The sequence below is a fragment of the Pan paniscus genome, chromosome 19 (assembly GCF_029289425.2).
Source record: "Pan paniscus chromosome 19, NHGRI_mPanPan1-v2.0_pri, whole genome shotgun sequence".
NCBI lineage: Eukaryota > Metazoa > Chordata > Mammalia > Primates > Hominidae > Pan > Pan paniscus.
In genome coordinates, this window is record NC_073268.2 from 27,725,445 (window position 1) to 27,746,543 (window position 21,099).

Here is a 21,099-nt window from a genome sequence, read left to right on the forward strand (position 1 = left end):
TAAACAACCAGATCTCTCAAGAACTCACTGTTATGAGGACAGCACCAGGGGAATGGTGCTAAACCACTGATGAGAAATCCACCCCCATGATCCAATCACCTCCCACCAGGCCCCACCTCCACCACTGGGGATTACATTTCAACATGAGATTTGGCAGGGATGCCAATCCAAACCGTATCAGCATCCAACACTGGCTTTTCTTTTTCTGTATTGATAGATTATATGTGTACTTATTTATGGGGGGCATGTGATATTCTGATATACACATAGCATGTTTAATGGTCACATCATACTCCCTCTGGTCTAATGGCATGGGGCAGGTGGGATTTCACATTACACAATGTAAGAAGCACTGTTTCTAAAAGGTCCTTGATGAGCTTAGAATAACTTCAATAGAGAAGTGAACAACAGCCCCGCAAATCATGCAAGTAAAGTACTGACCCGCTCTTGCTGGTGATAATACGCTTAGAGGATTCTCTACCAATGAGATGTCAAGCCTTTTCTTCTCCTTAGGCCACTGATAGCTCTGGCTCTACAAAAACAAGTGATCCTTTGCCTCTTAAAGATGACGCTGTCAGCCAGGTATGGTGGCTCACACCTATAATCCCAGGACTTTGGGAGGCCGAAGCAGGTGGATCATGAGGTCAAGAGATCCAGACCATCCTGGCCAACATGGTGAAACCCCACCTCTATTAAAAATACAAAAATTAGCCAGGTGGTGGGGAGGGGTGGCGGGCGCCTGTAGTCCCAGCTACTCGGGAGGCTGAGGCAGGAGAATCACTTGAACCCAGGAGGCGGAGCTTGCAGTGAGCCGAGATTACCCCACTGCACTACAGCCTGGGTGAGAGAACGAGACTCTGTCTCAAAAACAAAAAAACAAAAAAACAAAAACAAAAAGATGATGCTGTCCTGGGAGCTGAGCTACCCCGTGTCAAGAGCATCAAGGGTTTAGCAAAGCCAGGGATCATTTTTAGGCTTATGGTAACCTCCTCCCTTGCAAGCAAACACATAATACACGGACAAATTGGGCTTTCTTTTGTTTTCTTTCAATATTGGGAATGCTCATCAGGCATGCAATACAAACCATCTGTAACCTCATACTGGAGAAGAGTATAAGATCTACTAGACCAGCACATAGAAAGTATCAGGGGTTGCATAAGATTTCCACTAACAAAGGAGATCCGAAAGCATTAAATCAATATCCAACATCTACCTAGAAGGAAATGCCCCAAAGGGAAATTTGGTAACACCAGGGACACAACTTGGCTACTTTGCATTTTAAAAGGTTTTTTTTTTAAAAAAAAAATAGATCGCTTGAAGAGAAAAATTCTTAGCGTGAGAAAAGAATTTGTATCAGCAGAAATTAACTAAATAGATAACACTACTCAGACCACACAACAGGAGAAACAAAATGAAGATGCCACTATCCTTTCAAAGATAGCATTTCTTTCTCCACCAGGATATACTACCAGGATAATATCCTGTGTTAAAGATCTCTCTCTCTCCCTTAATGAGCTACGTTCCAGTTTCAATTTAAGTCAACCAGGGGCAAATTTACTGAGTTCAAACTGGAAAAGGGATATGGGGGGGATTCAAGGATACGCAACTGGACACCCCACCAAAACCACTGAGGATTAATCCAATTTAGGCACGTGTGGAAGGGTAAACTGGAACCAATGAGCAACTAAGGAAAAGAAGAGGGTTTCTACTTCCAGATGTGGGTAAGCTAAGAACCATAAGTGGAGGTGCCTCTGGGAACAAGTCAAAAGGGCAGAACATTTTGTTTCATGTGTTTTACCACAATTAAAATTAGTGGAGTGTGGTGGTGTGCATCTGTTAGTCCCAGCTACTCAAGAGGCTGAGGTGGGAGGATGGCCTGAGCCCAGGAATTGGAGGTTGCAGGGAGCTATGATTGCACCACTGCATTCCTGCCCAGAAAATACAGTGAGACCCTGTCTCAAGCAAAAAAAAATAATAAATTCATTGAGTGATTTTACTGTGATTATTTAGTTTGGGTCATTTGGATTTTTTATTTTTCTACAAACAATACTGCAATAAAGATCCTTGACACAAATGTATTTGGCAACTATTAAAGATTATCTCCTACAAGTAGATTTTTCTGTGTTAACAGACACATTTAAAAGTCAGAAACAGGGCCAGGCATGGTGGCTCATGCCAGTAATCCCCCAGCACTTTGGGAGGCCGAGGCAGGTAAATCACCTGAGGTCAGGAATTAGAGACCAGACTGACCAATGGGAGGCTGAGGCAGGAGAATTGCTGAACCCCAGGAGGTGGAGATTGCAGTGAGCCAAGATTGCACCACTGCACTCTTGCCTGGGCAACAGAGCAAGACTCCATCTCAAAAAAAAAAAAAAAAGTTGGAAACACAATGCCAAATAATCCTCCCAAAAGAGTTTGCCAATTACATTTCCAAAAACAGTATGCAAAGGTGCATTTTTCCTTACACCATCAACACTGGGTATTACTAATCCTTTTAATATTTTCCAACTGAATAAGGACAACAAAAAGGAGGGGGGGTGTGCATGGTGGTACACGCCTGTAGTCCCAGCTACTCGGGAGGCTGAGGCAGGAGAATCGCTTGAACCCAGGAGGTGGAGGTTGCAGTGAGCCCAAATAGTGCCATGGCTCTCCAGCCTGGGTGACAGAGCAAAACTCTGTCTCAAAAAAAAAAAAATAAAAAGAAATCTCATTATATTAATTTGCATTTCTTTGATTAGGTTGAAAGTGCTTATGGTTTTTGGCCCTTGAAATTTTTCTTTTTTGATTTTTTTTTTTAAATGGAGTCTCATTCTGTCGCCCAGGCTGGAGTGCAGTGGCACGATCTCGGCTCACTGCAAGCTCCGCCTCCTGGGTTCACGCCATTCTCCTGCCTCAGCCTCCCAGTAGCTGGGACTACAGGCGCCCACCACCACGCCCGGCTAATTTTTTGTATTTTTAGTAGAAACGGGGTTTCACCGTGTTAGCCAGGATGGTCTTGATCTCCTGACCTCGTGATCCGCCCGCCTCAGCCTCCCAAAGTGCTGGGATTACAGGTGTGAGCCACTGTGCCCAACCTTCTTTTTTGATTTTTAAGTCTGCTTGTTGATATGCTGTGTCCATTATTGTTATTGGGATATTCTTAGAGATTTGTAAAAACTCTTTACATAGTAGAAAAATATGTCATCTGCTGGAATTTTTTTGTTCAAGTTCATCATTTACCTATTAACTTTGTTTTTGATGTCTTTTTCAATGTGACTTTTATGTAGTCAGGTCTATTAATATTTTACCTTTTAGTTTCTGGCCCTGTGGTCATGCTTATAAAGTCCTTCACTACCTTGAAATCATTTTAAAAAATTCTCTATGCCCCCAGCACACCAAGAATGACATACGTATAACTTAGGAAAACCAAAAGTATTTACTTGAGGAAAAGTAGCATGCAGTGATAATGATATTCTGACAATTATGAAAGCTTCCTATTTGTGGTGTACAAATGGGACACAAAATGGAATGGTACTAGATTACTTCCACTTTTGTTTTTCCACTAAAGAAAAACAAAGGAGGATAAGCTATTACTACTTCCTTCTTACTTAAGATAAAGTTAACAATACCTACTGGCCCTAAAAATTTTGATACTAGGAGAGAGAGCTAGTGCCTATTTACTGTACCCATAGTTAATCTGGCCTATTCAAACCATAAAGCATGAGCAGTTGATATGGACATGTCTCCCTATCCTTAGGAAACACAATGAGAATGGTGCGCACTTTGGTAAAAACAAATGTTCAGTTCTCCAGCTACAAGACTACTATTCCATTCCTTAAGTAGCTAAACCAGCTGGAGAACAATGCTGGTAATTAGGAATCAGTCCACAAGGGATAGCCCTTTCTCCTTATAAATGTCACAAGGACTGTCACCCAGCAAACACACTCCTAACCCCTTCTCCCTGGCTTGCTCTACCTGGAGTGGCAACGTAACACAGTTCTGGCCAATGAAATACAAAAAGTTTGCTGAAGGGAATTCTGGGGAAGGTTTTACTTTTCTGATTAAAAACAAACAGGTATGGCTGGCACAGCTCTTTCCTCTTCTTCCTGCCTTGAATGCATGTTTGATGGCGTTAAGTTGCAACAGCCAACTTGGGACCACAGGGGAAAGACCAAGAGATGTTGGCCCTAACACCACCGAGAAGCAAAAGCCATGGACAACAATTGCCTACCACCCCTAGAATTATCCTGTCACAAAGATGAACTTCCATTTCCTTATGCCTCTGTAGTCAGGTTTTATATTTTTTATAGGCCATACCCAAATTAATTCTAATAGAGTCATTTTCAAATAATTTTTATGTCTAGCAAATAGTAGACCTTCAAAAATTAGGAGTTAATATTGGTAAGATTCTGGAAAAACTAAGTACACCTCAAGGGATTCAAGTAAAATTCCAACTAAGAATGGCATAAAGTTGATTTCTGAATGATTTCATAGTACTATGATCAAAAGATACCACTAATATCTAAACCAGATTTCATTTTATGCCTGGGATAATAACGTAACCTTAAAGGGTTTGGTTTAATTTTCAAAATCTAGTTTTGCTTTCTTCTTGATATAATTTTTTCACGGCATCCTGACAGGGAATCTAAGATGCACTCACTTTACTCTGCAATTTTTAAACAGACTGGATCCAGAAATGAACAAAAAACCATGGTCATATCTAGACATTCACTTGCAAAGCACAGGATAGCAGATGTGGTCACAGAGCCAGACACAAATGTACTCAGAACCATTCATAGGCTGTTTTGTGCTCAAAGTACTGAATAAACCAAATAAAAAATAATAGTATTTGTCAAAATTTGCAGATCTCATACTTTCAGACAAGGAGGGGAAAATCTGATGGCATTTGGTAGCAAACAAAATACTCTAAAATAAAAAGGTTATATGTAGTTTGAGGGATAAAACTGGCAAAAACCACCTGTGCCTATGTTATGACCAATAATTTCACTTGGTAAATATGTTTAAAAATGCTTCTCATAGCATTATTTACAATGATGTCAATTAAAAGCCATTTAAATGTCCAACAATCGGTGAATGGCTAAATAAATATTATAACAAAATTATTTGGTCATTGAAAAATTTTAATTATTTTAACGACATGAAAATGCTCTCAGTATATAAAACATTTCCTGAATATAATTTCAATATAAAAAAGAAAAACAGGAAAATACTGAAAGGGAACTTACAAAAACTGAAATGAAATGCTGTAAGATGTTAAAAGTGGCTGTCTTCTGTGTATGTGTGAGTGTATATACATACACTTCCTGTCTCTGCTGACAGGTCTAGAAATAGCAATACTCACTAACAAGGAGCACCCCTAGTACCTAGATCTTGGTTTCTAAATACCACAATCCACTAAACAGAACCAGGGCTCCTTCAAGAAAGACTGATTTCAGGGCTGGAAGATGGAAAGTCTAAGATGAGCATTAAACATCTTCTTGTGCCAGAAAGTAAGGTAGTACTCAAAGAATGACTGAAGACAACTTTGAAGGACACAAGCCAGTTTGACGGCACTTCCACTATCTGGGACAATTTTAACATCAAAATAAACATAACTCATTGAATAAAATAGGAAAACATGAGTCCATATTGATATAAATGAATAAATAAATGGTAAATAAATGAGGGAGAAGAGGAAGCTCTTCATTATAGAATGCCAATTAATAGATACAGAAGAAACTGTTATTTTAAAAAGGTTATCCCTGAACAGTAATATTATGAGCATACACTTTTTTCTGTATTTCTCTCTTGTTTCAGCTTTATAAAATAAGCATATACATCTTTTGTAAAAACACTCACAATCCCCAACAAATACAACATATGCACATCTCCAGAGCACTCACTAGAGCCACTTTCAAAAGGAAAGCATACGCACAACAGCCCCAAGTACAAACGGCAAGAACATGGGCCACCTGCCCTGTCCTAGAGAGCTCACATGTCCCAGGGCGCTGGGCTAAAGTTCAAAACAAAACAGGAAAAACAAACAAACCACCAAAGGCAGCACTGAAATTTATGCAAGTTTTTGGTTTGGTTTTATAGTAATTATGAGGGTGAAGAGATGTGACCCTTACTGTGATGCCAATGACAAATGGTTAACTGATAAGAAGAAATGGAGAGGGCGAAGGCTGTAGAGCAGGTCAATATCAGGCTGTCATGAAGCCATTTGAGACACATAATTAATCTATTACTCACCTGGCATCATCATTCATTGTAGTATGGTCAATAGGTGCCATGAAACTCAGTAGCTTGCTAAGGACATGAAACCTAAATAAAGCAGGAAGCAAACAGGCAGCAACATTAGTAACTATTAACCTAGGAGAGGAAACACATTCAGTGAGTTAACAAACTCCAGAACTGATCACTGGAACATCTGGCTACAAAGTGGGATAGGGAAAAATTCATAGGCACTTACCACTGTCATTGGGATGACCAACTACAGTCATCCCATGGTATCTGTGGAGGAATGGTTCCAGGACTCCCTATGGATACAAAAATCCACGGATGCTCAAGTTCCTTATATAAAATGGCATAGTATTTGCATGTAATCTACACACATGCTCCCATATACTTAACTCATCTCTAGATTACTTAAAATACTTAATGCAATGTGAATGCTACGTAAATAGTTGTACAATGTATTGTTCAGGGAATAATGACGAGAAAAAAGTCTGCACTTGTTCACAGGTACAGACACAACGCTCCTTTCCCCATGCCTGAATATTTTCAATCCATGGTTGGTTGAATCCACTGATGTGGAACTCACAAATATGTAGGGCTGACTGTACATTTTTCCCTTTTTCCCTAATGCTACAGGAGAAAAGTCTGATAACAGCATACTGTAAATGACAGTTCAACACAGATTCATTTATAGCACAGCCCCAAAAAAGAATAGGTACACTTGTGCTTTTGAGCAATATACAACCCCTAAACAGTATTCCAGACTAAAGACAATGAGGAATTGACTACCTCATTTTCTTCCTCTACATATATCTTAAGCATTTTTCATTTTAATAGATGTCACAAAAGCCATCTACTGGCAGCAGCACAGGTAGTGGTATAGTATCTGAATGCAACACCTCACCAACACCACACACACTGCCACTGGTTCCCCAAGGCAGAAAAGGGGTCTGTAATTCCACGTCATCTCCATGCACTAGATCCAGGGGGTCTTTCATTTCCCCCACCTTTAAATGGAGAAACACAACTGAATTCACAGTAAGTTTGCTTCCTAGATCTTCACTCTAGGTACTATGGAAGTTTAAGTTATATCACCTACATTTCCCACCAAATGGAAAAAAAAAAATATTTTGTATGATGTGTTTGAGATGCTCTAGAAAATATATGACCTTATACAGACCAAATCATACCAAAAATAATTCAAAGGGGTATCCTTTTCTACTCATTATAATGTGCCCTCTCTATATACATAAAATAAAATTCTAACCCAAAAAACTCTACTAGGGCAAAACACTATCCATAAAACAAAATGTGGTATTTTCATGTATTTAATACATAATATTTTAAAGTTTTAGGAACATTTTTACACATATCAAATAATTTAATTATTTATTATATCACCCACAGCTCAGCCTCCCAAAGGTAATTCTTTATTTCAACAAATGAATTTTACAAGAATAATACTGGTTAAGATTTTTCCTATTATACAAGTAATAGTGGCAGGGTGTGGTGGCTCATGCCTGTAATCTCAGCACTTGGGGAGGCTGAGGCGGAAGGATTGCTTGAGGCTAGGAGTTCAAAACCAGCCTGGACAACATAGTAAGACCCTGTCTATACCCCCACACCAACCCAGAAAAAAAGTAATACAAAAGGTATAAAATACAGAAAATTGAAAAAAAAACCAAACCACACAGAAAACACATACAGTTGGCCTGGCGCAGTGGCTCATGCCTATAACCTGAGCACTTTGAGAGGCCAGGCAGAAGATCACCTGAGCCCAGGAGTTCGAGACCAGCCTGGGCAACATAGCAAGACCCCGTCTCTACAAAAAGTAAAAACAACTGGCCAGGCACGGTGGCTCACGCCTGTAATCCCAGCACTTTGGGAGGCTGAGGGGGGCAGATCACCTGAGGTCAGGAGTTCAAGACCAGCCTGGCCAACATGTTGAAACCCCATCTCTACTAAAAATACAAAAATTAGCCGGGTGTGGTGGCACATGCCTGTAATCCCAGTAAATAGGGAGGCTGAGGCAGGAGAAACCCTTGAACCCGGGAGATGGAGGATGCAGTGAATCGAGATTATGTCACTGCACTCCAGCCTGGGTGACAGAGAGAGATTTTGTTTCAAAAATAAAACAAACAAAAACCAAAAAGTAAAAAAACTAGCTGGGTGCAGTGGCTCACGCCTGTAATCCCAACACTTTAGAAGCCTGAGGCGGGTGGATCACCTGAGGTCAGGAGTTTAAGACCAGCCTGGCCTGCTAACACGGCAAAACCCTGTCTCTACTAAAAATACAAAAATTAGCCGGGCGTGGTGGTGTGTGCCTGTAATCCCAGCTACTCGGGAGGCTGAGGGAGGAGAATCGCTTGAACCCAGGAGGCAGAGGGTGCAGTGAGCCGAGATCAGGCCACTGCACTCCAGCCTGGGTGACAGAGCAAGACTCTGTCTCAAAAAAATAAATAAGTAAAATAAAAAAGTAAGAAAACTAGCCAGGCACGGTGGCATGTGCCTGTAGTCCCAGCTACTCGGGAGGCTGAGGTGGAATGATTGCTTAAGCCTAGGAGGTTGAGACTGCAGTGAGCCCTCCGGTCTGGGCTTTGTAGCTCAGGCTGGAGTGCAGTGGTGTGATCATGGCTCACTACAGAGTATGAGCTTATCTAAAAAACAAACAAAAAATCCCACACACAATCTTTCTACCTATAGACAATTGTTACGTTTGTTTCACATAATGATCCTTTTATATATATATATTCATACAATTTTGAATGAATTCTTTTCTTACCTAGCCTTATAAGCAATGTCCCATAAACAATTTATAAATAGCTGCATATAACCGTAGGAACAGAAGTACCCTATTTTCATATTTTTGATCACATACATTGCTTCTAATTCTTCACTTTTTGTTGTTGTTGTTGTTGTTGAGACAGGGTCTCACTGTCACCCAGGCTGGAATGGAGCGGTGCTATCTCGGCTCACTGCAACCTCTGACTCGCAGGTTCAGGCCATCCTCCCACCTCAGCCTCCTGAGTAGCTGGAACTACAGGAGTGTACCACCATGCCCAGCTAATATGTGTATTTTTAGTAGAGATGGGGTTTCACTATGTTGCCCAGGCTGGTCTAGAACTCCTGGACTCGAGTGATCCACCTGTGTTGGCCTCCAAAAGTGCTGGGATTACAGGCGTGAGCCACCATGCCCAGTCTAATTCTTCACTTTTTATAAAAAAAGGCCTCTATGTATCCTTGTTTTTTTGTTGGTGATGTTTTATTTTGTTTTTTGAGATAGGGTCTTGCTTTGTTGCTCAGGCTGGAGTGCAGTGTGCGATCATGGCTCACTACAGCCTTGACCTCCCAGGCTCAAGCCATCCCCCCACCTCTGCCTCTCAGCCCTGAACACCACCAAGGAGCTGGGACTAGAGGTGTGCGCCACCATGCCTGGCTAATTTTTAAATTTTTTTTTTTTGGTAGAGAGAGGGTCTTGCTATGTTGTCCAGGCTGGTCTCAAATTCCTAAACTCAAGTGATCCTCCCACCTCAGTCTCCCAAAGTGCTAGAATTACAAGCATAAGCCACTGAGCCTGGCCAATACATAACTCTTAGATGTGAAATTGCTGAGTTGAAAGGTATGTATATGTAAACTTGACTGAGTCAAAATGCCCTCCCAAAAGTTATGTCAATGTATGAGCATATTTATATAACCTTTTTATTTAAATATGAACCAAAAATACTGTTAATTAAATATATCTTTTAATGTCCTTAGGCCTCACTAAACTTCAGTGTCCATCTGAAAGTATGATTACTATTCTTGGCTGTGTCCACAGACAGCTTTAATTCACTTTCTGGACAAAGACTATGAACTGTACCCTACAGTTGTGTTATGCAATACAGTAGCTACTAGCCACACGTGGCTACTGTGCATTTGAAATGGGGCTAGTCTGAATTGAGATGTACTGTAATTAAGTATAATATACAAACCAGATTCTGAAGACTTGGGACAAAAAAAATACATATCACTAATAATTCTTAAAATAGTAAATTGTTGAAATAATATTTTTATATATTGGGTTAAATGAAATATCACTAAAATTAAGTTCATCTTTTTCTTTTTACTTTTTCAATGTCGCTACTAGAACATTTAAAATTGCATATATAATACATATTAATATTTTTATTAGATGGTACTGCTCTGTAGAATATCTTTACATTTAATACAATATAGTTAATAACTATTAACTACATGATGAAATACAGGCTTTAGGAAGAAATCAGATTAAAGACCACTTAGTAATCTGTACTTAGCATCTAATCTCAGTGCCACTGAAAATGGGTGTATGTTTTAATATTAAATCACCTTTTACCAACCATACTAAGAAAAGACAAATATTATTTTGTTGTGGAAGAACAGACCAACACAGTAAGACATCATATTATTAAAGGCTTGGGAGTTTGATCCATTTACATTATGATTTCTGATTAAATCATAACTAAATCCACTTATATGTAATGCTGAGTAGAATACTGACAATCAATAATTATAATTACTGTATTTCCCAAAACCAAAATATTTGTTTTTTTAAAAAACGTTATTTTCTAGCATCCAATTAGCAAGTCTGACCAGGCTGTATCATTTAAACTAATGAAGTGTTATTATTTAAACTGTTTCCAGAAGGTAATGTTAATCTTTGCTACAACATTTCTGGAAGTCTTACATATACAACCCTATCACAAACAAGGAGCAAAAATTGCTCAATGGTGGGACCTAGTATCAGTGATGACAGCTGGCATACACTGTCTGTTCTTGAAGTTTAACTCAAGAAAGTTGTTTATAATATTCTCATCTAGCCTGGGGGGCCACTTGGTTTAACCCCTTAGGAAAGGATGCTAAAGTGGCCAAGATGTCATTCTGGTGCCTGTATAGGGTTGGTCCTGCCAGTGAAACAACTCAAGATCCAGAGATTAGAACAGGCTCTGGAATCAGACCAATTAATTCAAATCCCAGTTTGCTACTTACTATGTAACACTGGGGATGTTACGTCACATGTATTAGCTCATTTAGTCTGCATAACCACCCTATGAAATTGTCACTTCTATGATTATACTCCTTTCACAGATGAGGAAATTGAAGCACAGAGATGTAAAGTAATTTGTTCAAAGTCTCAAGGCCGGGAAATGGAAAAGTCAGCTTTCAAACCTAGGCAGTTTGGCTCCAGAGCTTATGCTCTTTCTGCCTCCGCATGTAAACTGCTTAGCAGTGCCTGACCTGGGATTTCTGGAGATGTTAGTTGTTACGCTATTGCTATGAGTGAAGACTACTCTCTGATTCTGACCACATCCTCACATTTATGGTCTCAAGATGAGCCAGGTGAGTACAGATGACAAAACCAAAACCAATTCAACACACATGAACTTACATTAAAAACTTTTTGTTCTGTAATAATTTTGGGCTTCTAAGACCCCACATTACACCTTGCTGTGATGTCTCCTTAGTCTCCTGCAATCTGTGACAGTTCCTCAGTCCTTGTTTTATCATTACTTTGACATTTGATGAGTACTGGCCATTTATTTGGTAGAGTGTCTCACAATGTGGATTTGTATGCTGTTTTATGATGAGATTAAGGTTAGGCATTTTTTTGCAAGAATACCACAGAAATGATGTTGTATCTTTCTACTGAAGACACAGGGGGTATAGATATGTCTTTTTACTGGTGCTGTTCATCTTGAACACTTGGTTAAGGTGGCATCTGCTAGATTATTGCAAAGCCACTATGTTTCTCTTTGTAATGGACAAGTATCTTGGGGGAGATACTTAGAGACCAAATAAATACAGTTTCTCCTGAAATTTTTGCCCATTGATTTTAGCATCTATTGTGGACCTTGCCTGCAAAAATTATTACTGTGGGGCTTCCCTAGTGCTGGTTTTCTATTTCTCTCATTCCCTTTACAACTGGATTCCAAAAGGCTTTTATGAAACAAACTAATCAAGATAGTAAAAGTTTACACAGAAATTCTAGAGGCCTTTCAAGTATGGAAAGTTTTAGTTTGCGGTTTCTGGAATTCTTCAGTAACCAAAGGCATTTCATTTGAAGAAATGTGATCACAAATGAAACGATGCTGCCCTTTTGTGATTTCTCTGAGGCACCAGGCGCTCCTGACCCCTTACTAAACACTGTCCTGTATTCACCGCTGTCGTAACCTCCTCCTGCCCTCCTCCCTCAATGGCCACTGTTCCTCAGCATTCTTTATGGGCTCCTCTTACTCTATCTCACGTATGTTGACATTCTTCAGGATTCTACTCTTGTCACTCTGTATTCTTGTCACACCGTACCCTCCCTGGGTAAACAGCAATTAAGCTGTTGCCAAACTATCAACTAATAAATACCCACATCCTCCTCTCGACTGAAAAATATCTCAACTTGGATTTCTGAAGGTTGTGTCAAACTTCAACATATTCAGAAACTGAATCCACTCCCTCCCTCAAAAAACAACAACAAAAAAGATGTTCTCCTTGCAGCCTCTCTCTTATACATATCAATGATTACTACCAAGACCTATCTAGTTCCCTGAAACTCTGGGAGTCATTCCAACCTTCTCACTTTCCTTTACCTCTTCATGTGTGGCCACTCTTAAGTAAGAACTACTCACCTGTATAAATGTCTCTCAATCCGTCATCTCCTATTCCTTCCAGGCCTTGCTCTCATAACTTTCTAGTCCTTTATAGAAAATCTCCTACAATTATCTTTTTTTTTTTTTGAGACAGGGTCTCGCTCTGTGACTCAGGCTGGAGTGCAGTGGCATGATCTCCGCTCACTGAAACCTCTGCCTCTCTGGTTCAAACGATTCTCCTGCCTCAGCCTCCCGAGTAGCTGGGACTACAGGCACATGCTACCATACCTGGCTAATTTTTGTATTTTTAGTAGAGACGGGGTTTCACCATGTTGGCCAGGCTGGTCTCAAACTTCTGACCTTAAGCCATCCACCTGCCTCAGCCTCCCAAAGTGCTGGGATTACAGGTGTGAGCCACTGCGCCCAGCCAATTATCTTTCTAAAATGTGAATGTGATGACAATATTCCTCGGCCTAAAATCTTTCAATGACTCACTACAGTCTACAGAATAAAGTCCAAAATTCTTAACGTGGCCATGATCCAGCACTCACCCATGCATGCAGCCTTATCTCCTGCCATTCTCTCATATTCACTTTTGGTGCTGGTATAGGCCAGTTGGTCCTGCCAGTGAAACAACTCAACAGCCAGAGGTTAGAAGAACAGGCTCTGGAATCAGACCAATTAGTTCAAATTCCAGTTTGCTACAAAAGTCTCTGCCAAAACAAATTAATTACAGTTCCCAAAATGGGTCCCAGACTCTCTCAAGCTTACAAACCTTTTTGTACACATTCTCTTTGTCTTTTACTGGGCAAACGCCTACTAATCTCTCAAGGCTCAGTGAGGAAGTCGTCTTGTGCAAGTCTTCCTGAGCAGTCTGCATCCCTCAAGGGTGGAGCAGGATTATTTCTACTGCTACACCTCCCACACAGCACCTCAGTCGGCTAGGGTCTGCCATCCTCTCCAGACTAGTTGGCTCTCTGATGCTGTGGGTTCAGCATCCACAGATTTAATCAACCATGGATCAAAAATACTTAAGACATAAATGATTGTGTCTATATTGAATATGTCCCAATTTTTTTTCTTATTATTCTAAACAGTGTAGTGTAATAATTATTTACATGGCGTTCATATTGAACTAGGTATTATAAGTAATCTAGAGATGATTTAAAGTATAGGGAGGATGTGTGTAGGTTATATGCAAATACTATGCCACTTTATATAAGGAACTTGAGCATTGTGGATTTTGGTATCTGCAGGGGTGGGGGTGTGGGGCTGTTTGTGCGTCCTGGAACCAATCCTCCACAGATAGCACAGATGACTGTGTATGCTCCCTGAGGGCAGACTGGGTCTTAACTACCACCTAATGACCATCTTCTTAGAAGGTGAAGGACACTAAAACCACTTACTATGTTTTCATGTTTAACTCTGTTTAAAAAGAATGCCTCTTGCCAGAATAAGATTTTACTGCCTCTGGATATGAGAATGTGGGGATCTCCACTGCTATCAAAATGCTGCAAAAGCAAAGGTATCTAATTGCATTGACACACACCTGTATTGAACAGTTTAATGAAGCTAGTTGAATTCATTAATATAAAAAGCAGTTGCTATTAAAACAAAATCCTGGTTTTTTCCTTTCAAACTGATATATCGAACGTTTTTGAATGCCTACTATGTACCAGATATTTACACATGATTTCATTTAATTCTCATACCAAATCCCCAAAGCAGGGATTATTACCTCCACTTAGTAAATGAGAAAAGTGAGGCCCAGAGAATAAAGAACAACCAAAATCATATCACCAGACAGAGTCAGGGTTTGAATGCAAGTCTTGTGATTTGAAATCCTAAGCTCTTCCTTCTAGAGAACATTTATGTCCTCATAAAATTACAATTTTAAAAGTACAATATTGGAGAAAAATTTGATCCCAAAAATAAAAAATAAGATAATCATTCAGCCTAGTCACCTATGAAGTACTATTAGTAACATTTTTCTTTAAATCCTTGAAGGGGGCTGGGGGGAGACAGGTACGGAAGAGACGTGTCAGTAAACAAATAAATGAACACTAGGAAAAGAGACTGACCCAACCTTGGAATACTGATAGCAATAATAATGACAGTAATAATGGCAACAAACACTTGTACAGTGCTTAACTATGTACCTGGCACTATTCTAAGAGCCATACACACCCTATTCATTTAATCGTCACAGCAACCATTCAAGGCTGATATATTATCATATCCATTTTACAGATGAAGAAACTAGCACAGAGTTTAAGGGTCTTGCCCAAAGTAACTACTAATCAATGTCAAAGCTGGGATTCAAACTCAGGCAGTCTGGGTCTTAAGTCCATGCTCTTCACCTCTAAAAATGAACCTAGAGAACTATGAAGATTCGGAAATTTCAAGACATAAAAAGAGGTAAACAAATTATAACAATTTAACCTGAGATTTTAAAAAAGCAACCCTAAATCAAAGGACGATACTTTGCAAAGCTGTTGATACTGTGTACTTCTGCAAAGTTAAAGAAAAATCAGCATTTCCTGATGAGTTGTGTTAAATACTAAAACAAGTTCATTAAAGTAATTGAGAAATCTACTTCTCTGAAGATCTTTAAAAATCAGATAGACCCACATTTGTCTAAAGGGAATTTAATGATAGGCAGGTTCTAATAAGGATGTGGGTTTAACTACCTGCCTAAAACTATCCTAACACAAGTTTAAGATTTTCTCTCAGTGTGCACCTGAATTACAGGTAGTTTGACACTGAGGCTTTGTGTGATGACACTGTGTTTCTCACACACACACACACACACACACACACACACACACACACACGACAGTTACCAAGTCTAAAAGTATAGCGAGGTCAATTTCCACTCTTGCTCCTTCTTTTATCTGTACCCTTGTAAAACTCCTTAAAGAGCTCACAGGGCAGGATTTTCCTAAAGTCAGAAATTGCTCTATTTTCTCATAAACATTTTATTTCTCTTCTCATTTAATAACTTTGTTAACATTCCCTGTGGTCCTGCACTTATATCTTTTTAGCATACTGTGTGCACATATGGCATCATAAAAATGGACCAATAAGACAATAACGTTTTTATATTTATTATTATTATTATTTTAGATGGAGTCTCGCTCTGTCACTCAGGATGGAGTGCAGTGGCATGATCTTGGCTCACTGCAGCCTCCGCCTCCCGGGTTCAAGTGATTCTACTGCCTCAGCCTCTTGAGTAGCTGGGACTACAGGCACCCGCCACCACACCCGGCTAATTTTTGTATTTTTAGTAGAGATGGGGTTTCACCACGTTGGCCAGGATGGTCTTGATCTCCTGACCTCAAGTGATCTGCCCACCTCGGCCTCCCAAAGCGCTGGGAGTACAGGCGTGAGCCACCACGCCTGGCCATAACATTTTTATATTATTCTATAGAAATTAATTGTTAAAGTTAATATAATTTCAAATATTTCACTTTTGTTTTCTTATTTTTCTCTTTCAAGAGAATGCATATATTATTTCACCCATCTATTACAACAGTAGCACAAAAGTCAATGAAACTATATTTCCATTTTAGAATAAGAAAAACTGAGTTGCAATAAACCTTCAAATATTGTTTATTTTTCTGATCCTTAAAAACAGAATCATCAGAAGAAAAAGAAAAATGACATAACAGCCAGAATGCAAGAGAAGAGATACATATACAATATATGTTGACATTTTTTCCGAAAAGTAACTCACCGAAGTTTCCTGCCTTTGCTGGCTTTCCTATCTACTTTTTTGTGGATTTTGCTTCGTAACTTCTGGATTGCAAGCCACTGCCTGGAAAATTCACAAGCAATGTTATGCATCATCACTAACAGAAATAGTTATACATATTGACAAATTGGAATTATTCTAACAACCCTGCAGAAAGAAATCATCAACCTACATCAAGTTCCTCAAGCTAGTTTGGGGCCAAACTGACTAATCAATTGAACAGGATTTGTGCAATGGTAAAAAACAAACGGCAGCTGGGAAATTCTACAGCAAATTTGGTTCACAATGCTCCTTAGTATTTGGAGTTGCTGTGACAAGCACTAAATCTACCAGTCTGAAGGCAAACCCATCACATTTAGTAGAGCTGCTTGGGTTTTCTTTTAATGTTTTAGCTATGCAGCATGTTCTGTTACTAATGTTGCAACTGCTGGTTGGTTTGAATGCATGAATTTTTAAAATCTAACTTTCCCTTTGGTAATCCTCCAGTGCTTTTTCTTGTGCTTTCCAATTTTTGCTAATTTTTAAATAATTATCCACTACTGATACTAGTTTTTAATTGTTTTAAATTGTTTAATTGTTTTAAATTGTTAATTTTCATTTCATCTATAAATATTTCAGTACGTGTTGCTATACAAGAGAAGCGATAAGGACTCTTCTCCCCTCAATATAATCTCAATACCATTACCACATCTAAAAAAAAAAAGTCAACAATAATTCTTTATTATCAAATATTCAGTCAGTCTTCACATTTCCTGGAATGTCTCAATTTTACAGTTGGCTTGTTTGGATCAGAATCCAAACAAGATTCACATATTCTGCAGTCATTTTAGATAAGAAGGAATTAATTTTTCAATAAGGGATACTAGGCTAAGAAAATCTTCATAAATTGCTCATATGAACTAAAGTGAAAAAAAGAAAAAGAAGGAGAAACAGCAGCAGCAGCTAGACATCCTACCTGATTTATACAACGAAAATTCAACACCAGAAAAAAAAAAATCTAGGGAAATCCAATTACTGTAATCTTAATATAATCTTAATTACCATAATCTATTTTATTGTAAAGTCAGATAAATGTACAATATAATCACCACTTAAATGCAATTTGCTCTATCACATAAAATTATAGCATTAAATAATGCTCTCTATAACATTCCAGAGATAAACGAAATATCAACATCCTACCCTAAAATTCAAATAATATTTTACTTAAATAAAATTATTTCATCAACACAAATTTTTCACTGCTTTCTCGAATGGCTGCTCTGCCTAGAATCCCATTCTGGCACTTGCAGCTTTTGTTTCCTTTCATGCTTTTGCAAATTATGGCTCATGGCTATTTAAATGTACACTATTCATTAGGTAGCACTCTAAATGCCCTTTTTATTTTCCAACCACAGGATGAAGCATACACACAAGGGCCTTCCTTCACTACTTTACATTCTGCCCTGACATCTGGGTAATGCTGCCACGTTCCACTTCTAATTGTGCTGAAGCTTTTACTGAAGAGGTGGAGGTCTAAATTAGGGCAGACTCTAACAAAGCAGATTCGACTGAGAGCAAAGAACCTGTTGTGCGCAGTGCCATGTTCTGACAGCTGAGAGCTCACATTTGGGTGGCTGCTTTGTATCCACTGGTCAACAGATTGATATGGATACAATCACAATGCAAAACCAGGGAGCAAAGAGCATAAGAAAGACTTTGGAAAACAAACTCTAAAAACAAACACATAGGTGTTTTATAATTTCTTTACAAATTGCACTTTAGGCAATGTAGGGTAAACAATTAGTCACATTTTCTTTCTAGCTCTTACTTGCTTAACTTCAATAATTATAGGACCAATCATTGCTTTGCAGGTAGAATTAAAGGGACTCAAGGGGAGAAACTATTACATAGGCTGCTTGCATGAACAGAAAGCTGTATCTAGATTACCTTCCCATGGCCACCTGATCGTTGGGATCCAAGGAGCTGGTCTTCCGTTCTATGAGTTCTCGAAGGAGCTAGGGGAAAAAGGAAAGCAATGAATTTATTTATCATCTTCCAGTACAACTGACTTTAAAAGGGCGGAGAAGGAATTCTGAATGGCATAGTGACAGCTCTAAAACTACAATCAATAAGGGACAACCCAGTGGCAAGAGCATTACTGAATTCCCGTTAACGCTTTCATAGTTATGTATCTTTAAAAAGGTGGCTATAGCAGTAGCTGAGAACAGAAGTCCATTTGGAAGACTTATTGTACCGCAGTTCATTTCAAATAGATCAATGAGTGTGCAACATTCCCTTCATTATTTTTATGATTAGTTTCGTCCACTCCATTGATATCAATGGAGAATCTTTAAAAGGTCAGGTGGGAAGGGCCGTGTGGCAAAAAGGGAAATGCATCAGCTTCTCACCAACAGGATAATGGTGCAAGGTTAACTTCTGAACTATAACCTCCAACAGTCAGGAAGGTCTTCCTCAGGCAAAAAGCCTTTACTGTATGTAATTAAAAGTGTGGGCATCGGCCTCTTGTTTTCCACAGCTGCTACTCTACCATGCTTGCTATTAAGTGATTTAGCCACACATGATACCAACACATTCATAGCCACACAAATTTTAAGAGGGAATCTAAAGAAAGTCATTTGCATACTGCAAATATACCACAGAGGATTAGTCTCTCATCCCATACAATTAACTCCATGGGAGTTATTCTAAATGACTCTCCTACTGTCATTTTAAGCCTGACTCCTCTGCACCCAGTTGAAATCTACATCTGTACCTTTCATACAGACTTAAGAATGTGCACTGAATCTTAAAGTCCTGGGCGAAGAGAAGCAATGGTTTTAAAAGTTAAACACTAAGGGAGAAAAACTCTGAATTACGATAATAGAACTACAAGTGCTATATGCAGAGAAAGAGAAACAGAGATTAAAATTCCAAAAATCTTCTGAGAGAAATTTAAGAGAAGACGCTAAGATAAACTAGTTCTGCTAATCATCTGTCAATAATCCAGGTTTGGCCTTAAAACTTGTTTCTTCATAAAAATTAGCAATGATTTTGTAGGTGAGGCATGGTGGCAATAGAGATATTTCATCAAATCAAATAGCTGAAGCCTGTGGGCTTCAGTGGTTCAAATGAAGAAAGAGAAATAAATTCCTCTGAAAGCAGATCTCTTTCTAATTTCATATGTTTATGTAAGTAGGCACTGGAAGAAGTAAAACAAATTTATAAAAAAATTCACTTCCAAAAGATGAATCTTTATTGCAAAAGGGAAAAGGATATCTCAATTGCAATTAGAAAACCTCCCATGATGTTTTTTCATTTGCTTATTTTGGACATTATTACTACAGCAATTATGTTTAAGAATGCAGGGACCAGAAGCCGCTGGTTTTATTATCACTAGAAAACAGCAAGCTATTTCTCTACCCTGTTTACCTGATTGATTCCCAACATCTTTCTGGCAGCCAATCTATCAGTTTATCTCTCCTACTTCATCACAGTCACTTCTGGCAGCTAAATACAAGATCCAAATCCAGTGTTACACAGACATACGACACAGTAAACCTATGTAACACTGCTGCTGTGTAAACAGCTGCCCTTAAGGCTAAGCAGAAATGGGCTTCTGGTTCCTAGTCAATATTCTGTCAAAAGCAAGGAGTAGGGGGAGTGAGGGGGAGTGGTTAATAATAATAAAGAAGAAGAAATAAAAGAGAAAGAAAAATACAAAGGAAGGAAAATAATGGAATAACTGCATTTCATTGCCCTTACCTCGTTCCAGCCATACAAAAGATTACAACAACCATTCCTGGTTTTCCTAATTTTCTCAGATCCCTTGAGACTGGGCAAACAGGGTCACCGGGGAGCAAGTGCTCATGGAAGGCTGCCCCAGCACAACAGGGTGATCCTCGGGAAGAATATGCCCTTGCCAAAGGCTGGAAATTGGAGCTCCCCACTGCAGTGGTCTCTGCAATTCCAACACCAAGTTGGTGCAGCATTTACTTTCAAACACTTTGTGTACTATACATATTCTGAGCTGCATTTTCGCACACAAGTGCTTTGCATGACTATTTTTACTCATTCATGACTTGGAAGACTGTTTTATTGGTCTATCTAGCTAGGTCTAGTTTATTCAGTCCAATATTTCAGAAGATTCTGTTGTGTCCATGGTAAGAAAAACAAAGCAACAACAACAAAAAATACAGTTAAACAAATGATTCCCGTGGCTATTACTATTTTCCCAAAGCTACCACTATCACTGGGTTTAAATTTAATTAGAAAATTGCTTTCAAAACAGTCGCTAAAAAAAAAAAAAAAGAGATTTGAGATATTGGCTGAAGAATTCAATTTTACTTCTGATTTTAATTTGTATAGCTTTAACTTTACAAATAAACCTTACTACTAAAATTCAAGTTTCTGTTACAATTATTAGAGCTTTTTATTTCAACAATGATGATATAGTATTTGTAGTAATTTTCTATGTGATTTGGAAAATGGAGAGAGATAAAATGTTTTTGCTCTAGTCTGTTAAAATTCCTCCAGATAATCAATTCGGAA

General features: G+C 38.8%; 1 protein-coding gene across 1 annotated transcript in view; it reads right to left on the bottom strand.

Annotated features, from left to right (window-relative positions):
* Positions 1–21,099, bottom strand: part of AATF (apoptosis antagonizing transcription factor) — a 101,990-nt gene that overhangs the window by 18,918 nt on the left and 61,973 nt on the right. Inside the window, exons 9-11 of the mRNA XM_003817954.5 lie at positions 18,499–18,566; positions 16,552–16,632; positions 6,232–6,303 (exon numbers count right to left, since the gene is read on the bottom strand). Coding sequence (XP_003818002.1) covers positions 6,232–6,303; positions 16,552–16,632; positions 18,499–18,566 — 221 coding nt within the window. The remainder of the gene's footprint in view (positions 1–6,231; positions 6,304–16,551; positions 16,633–18,498; positions 18,567–21,099) is intronic.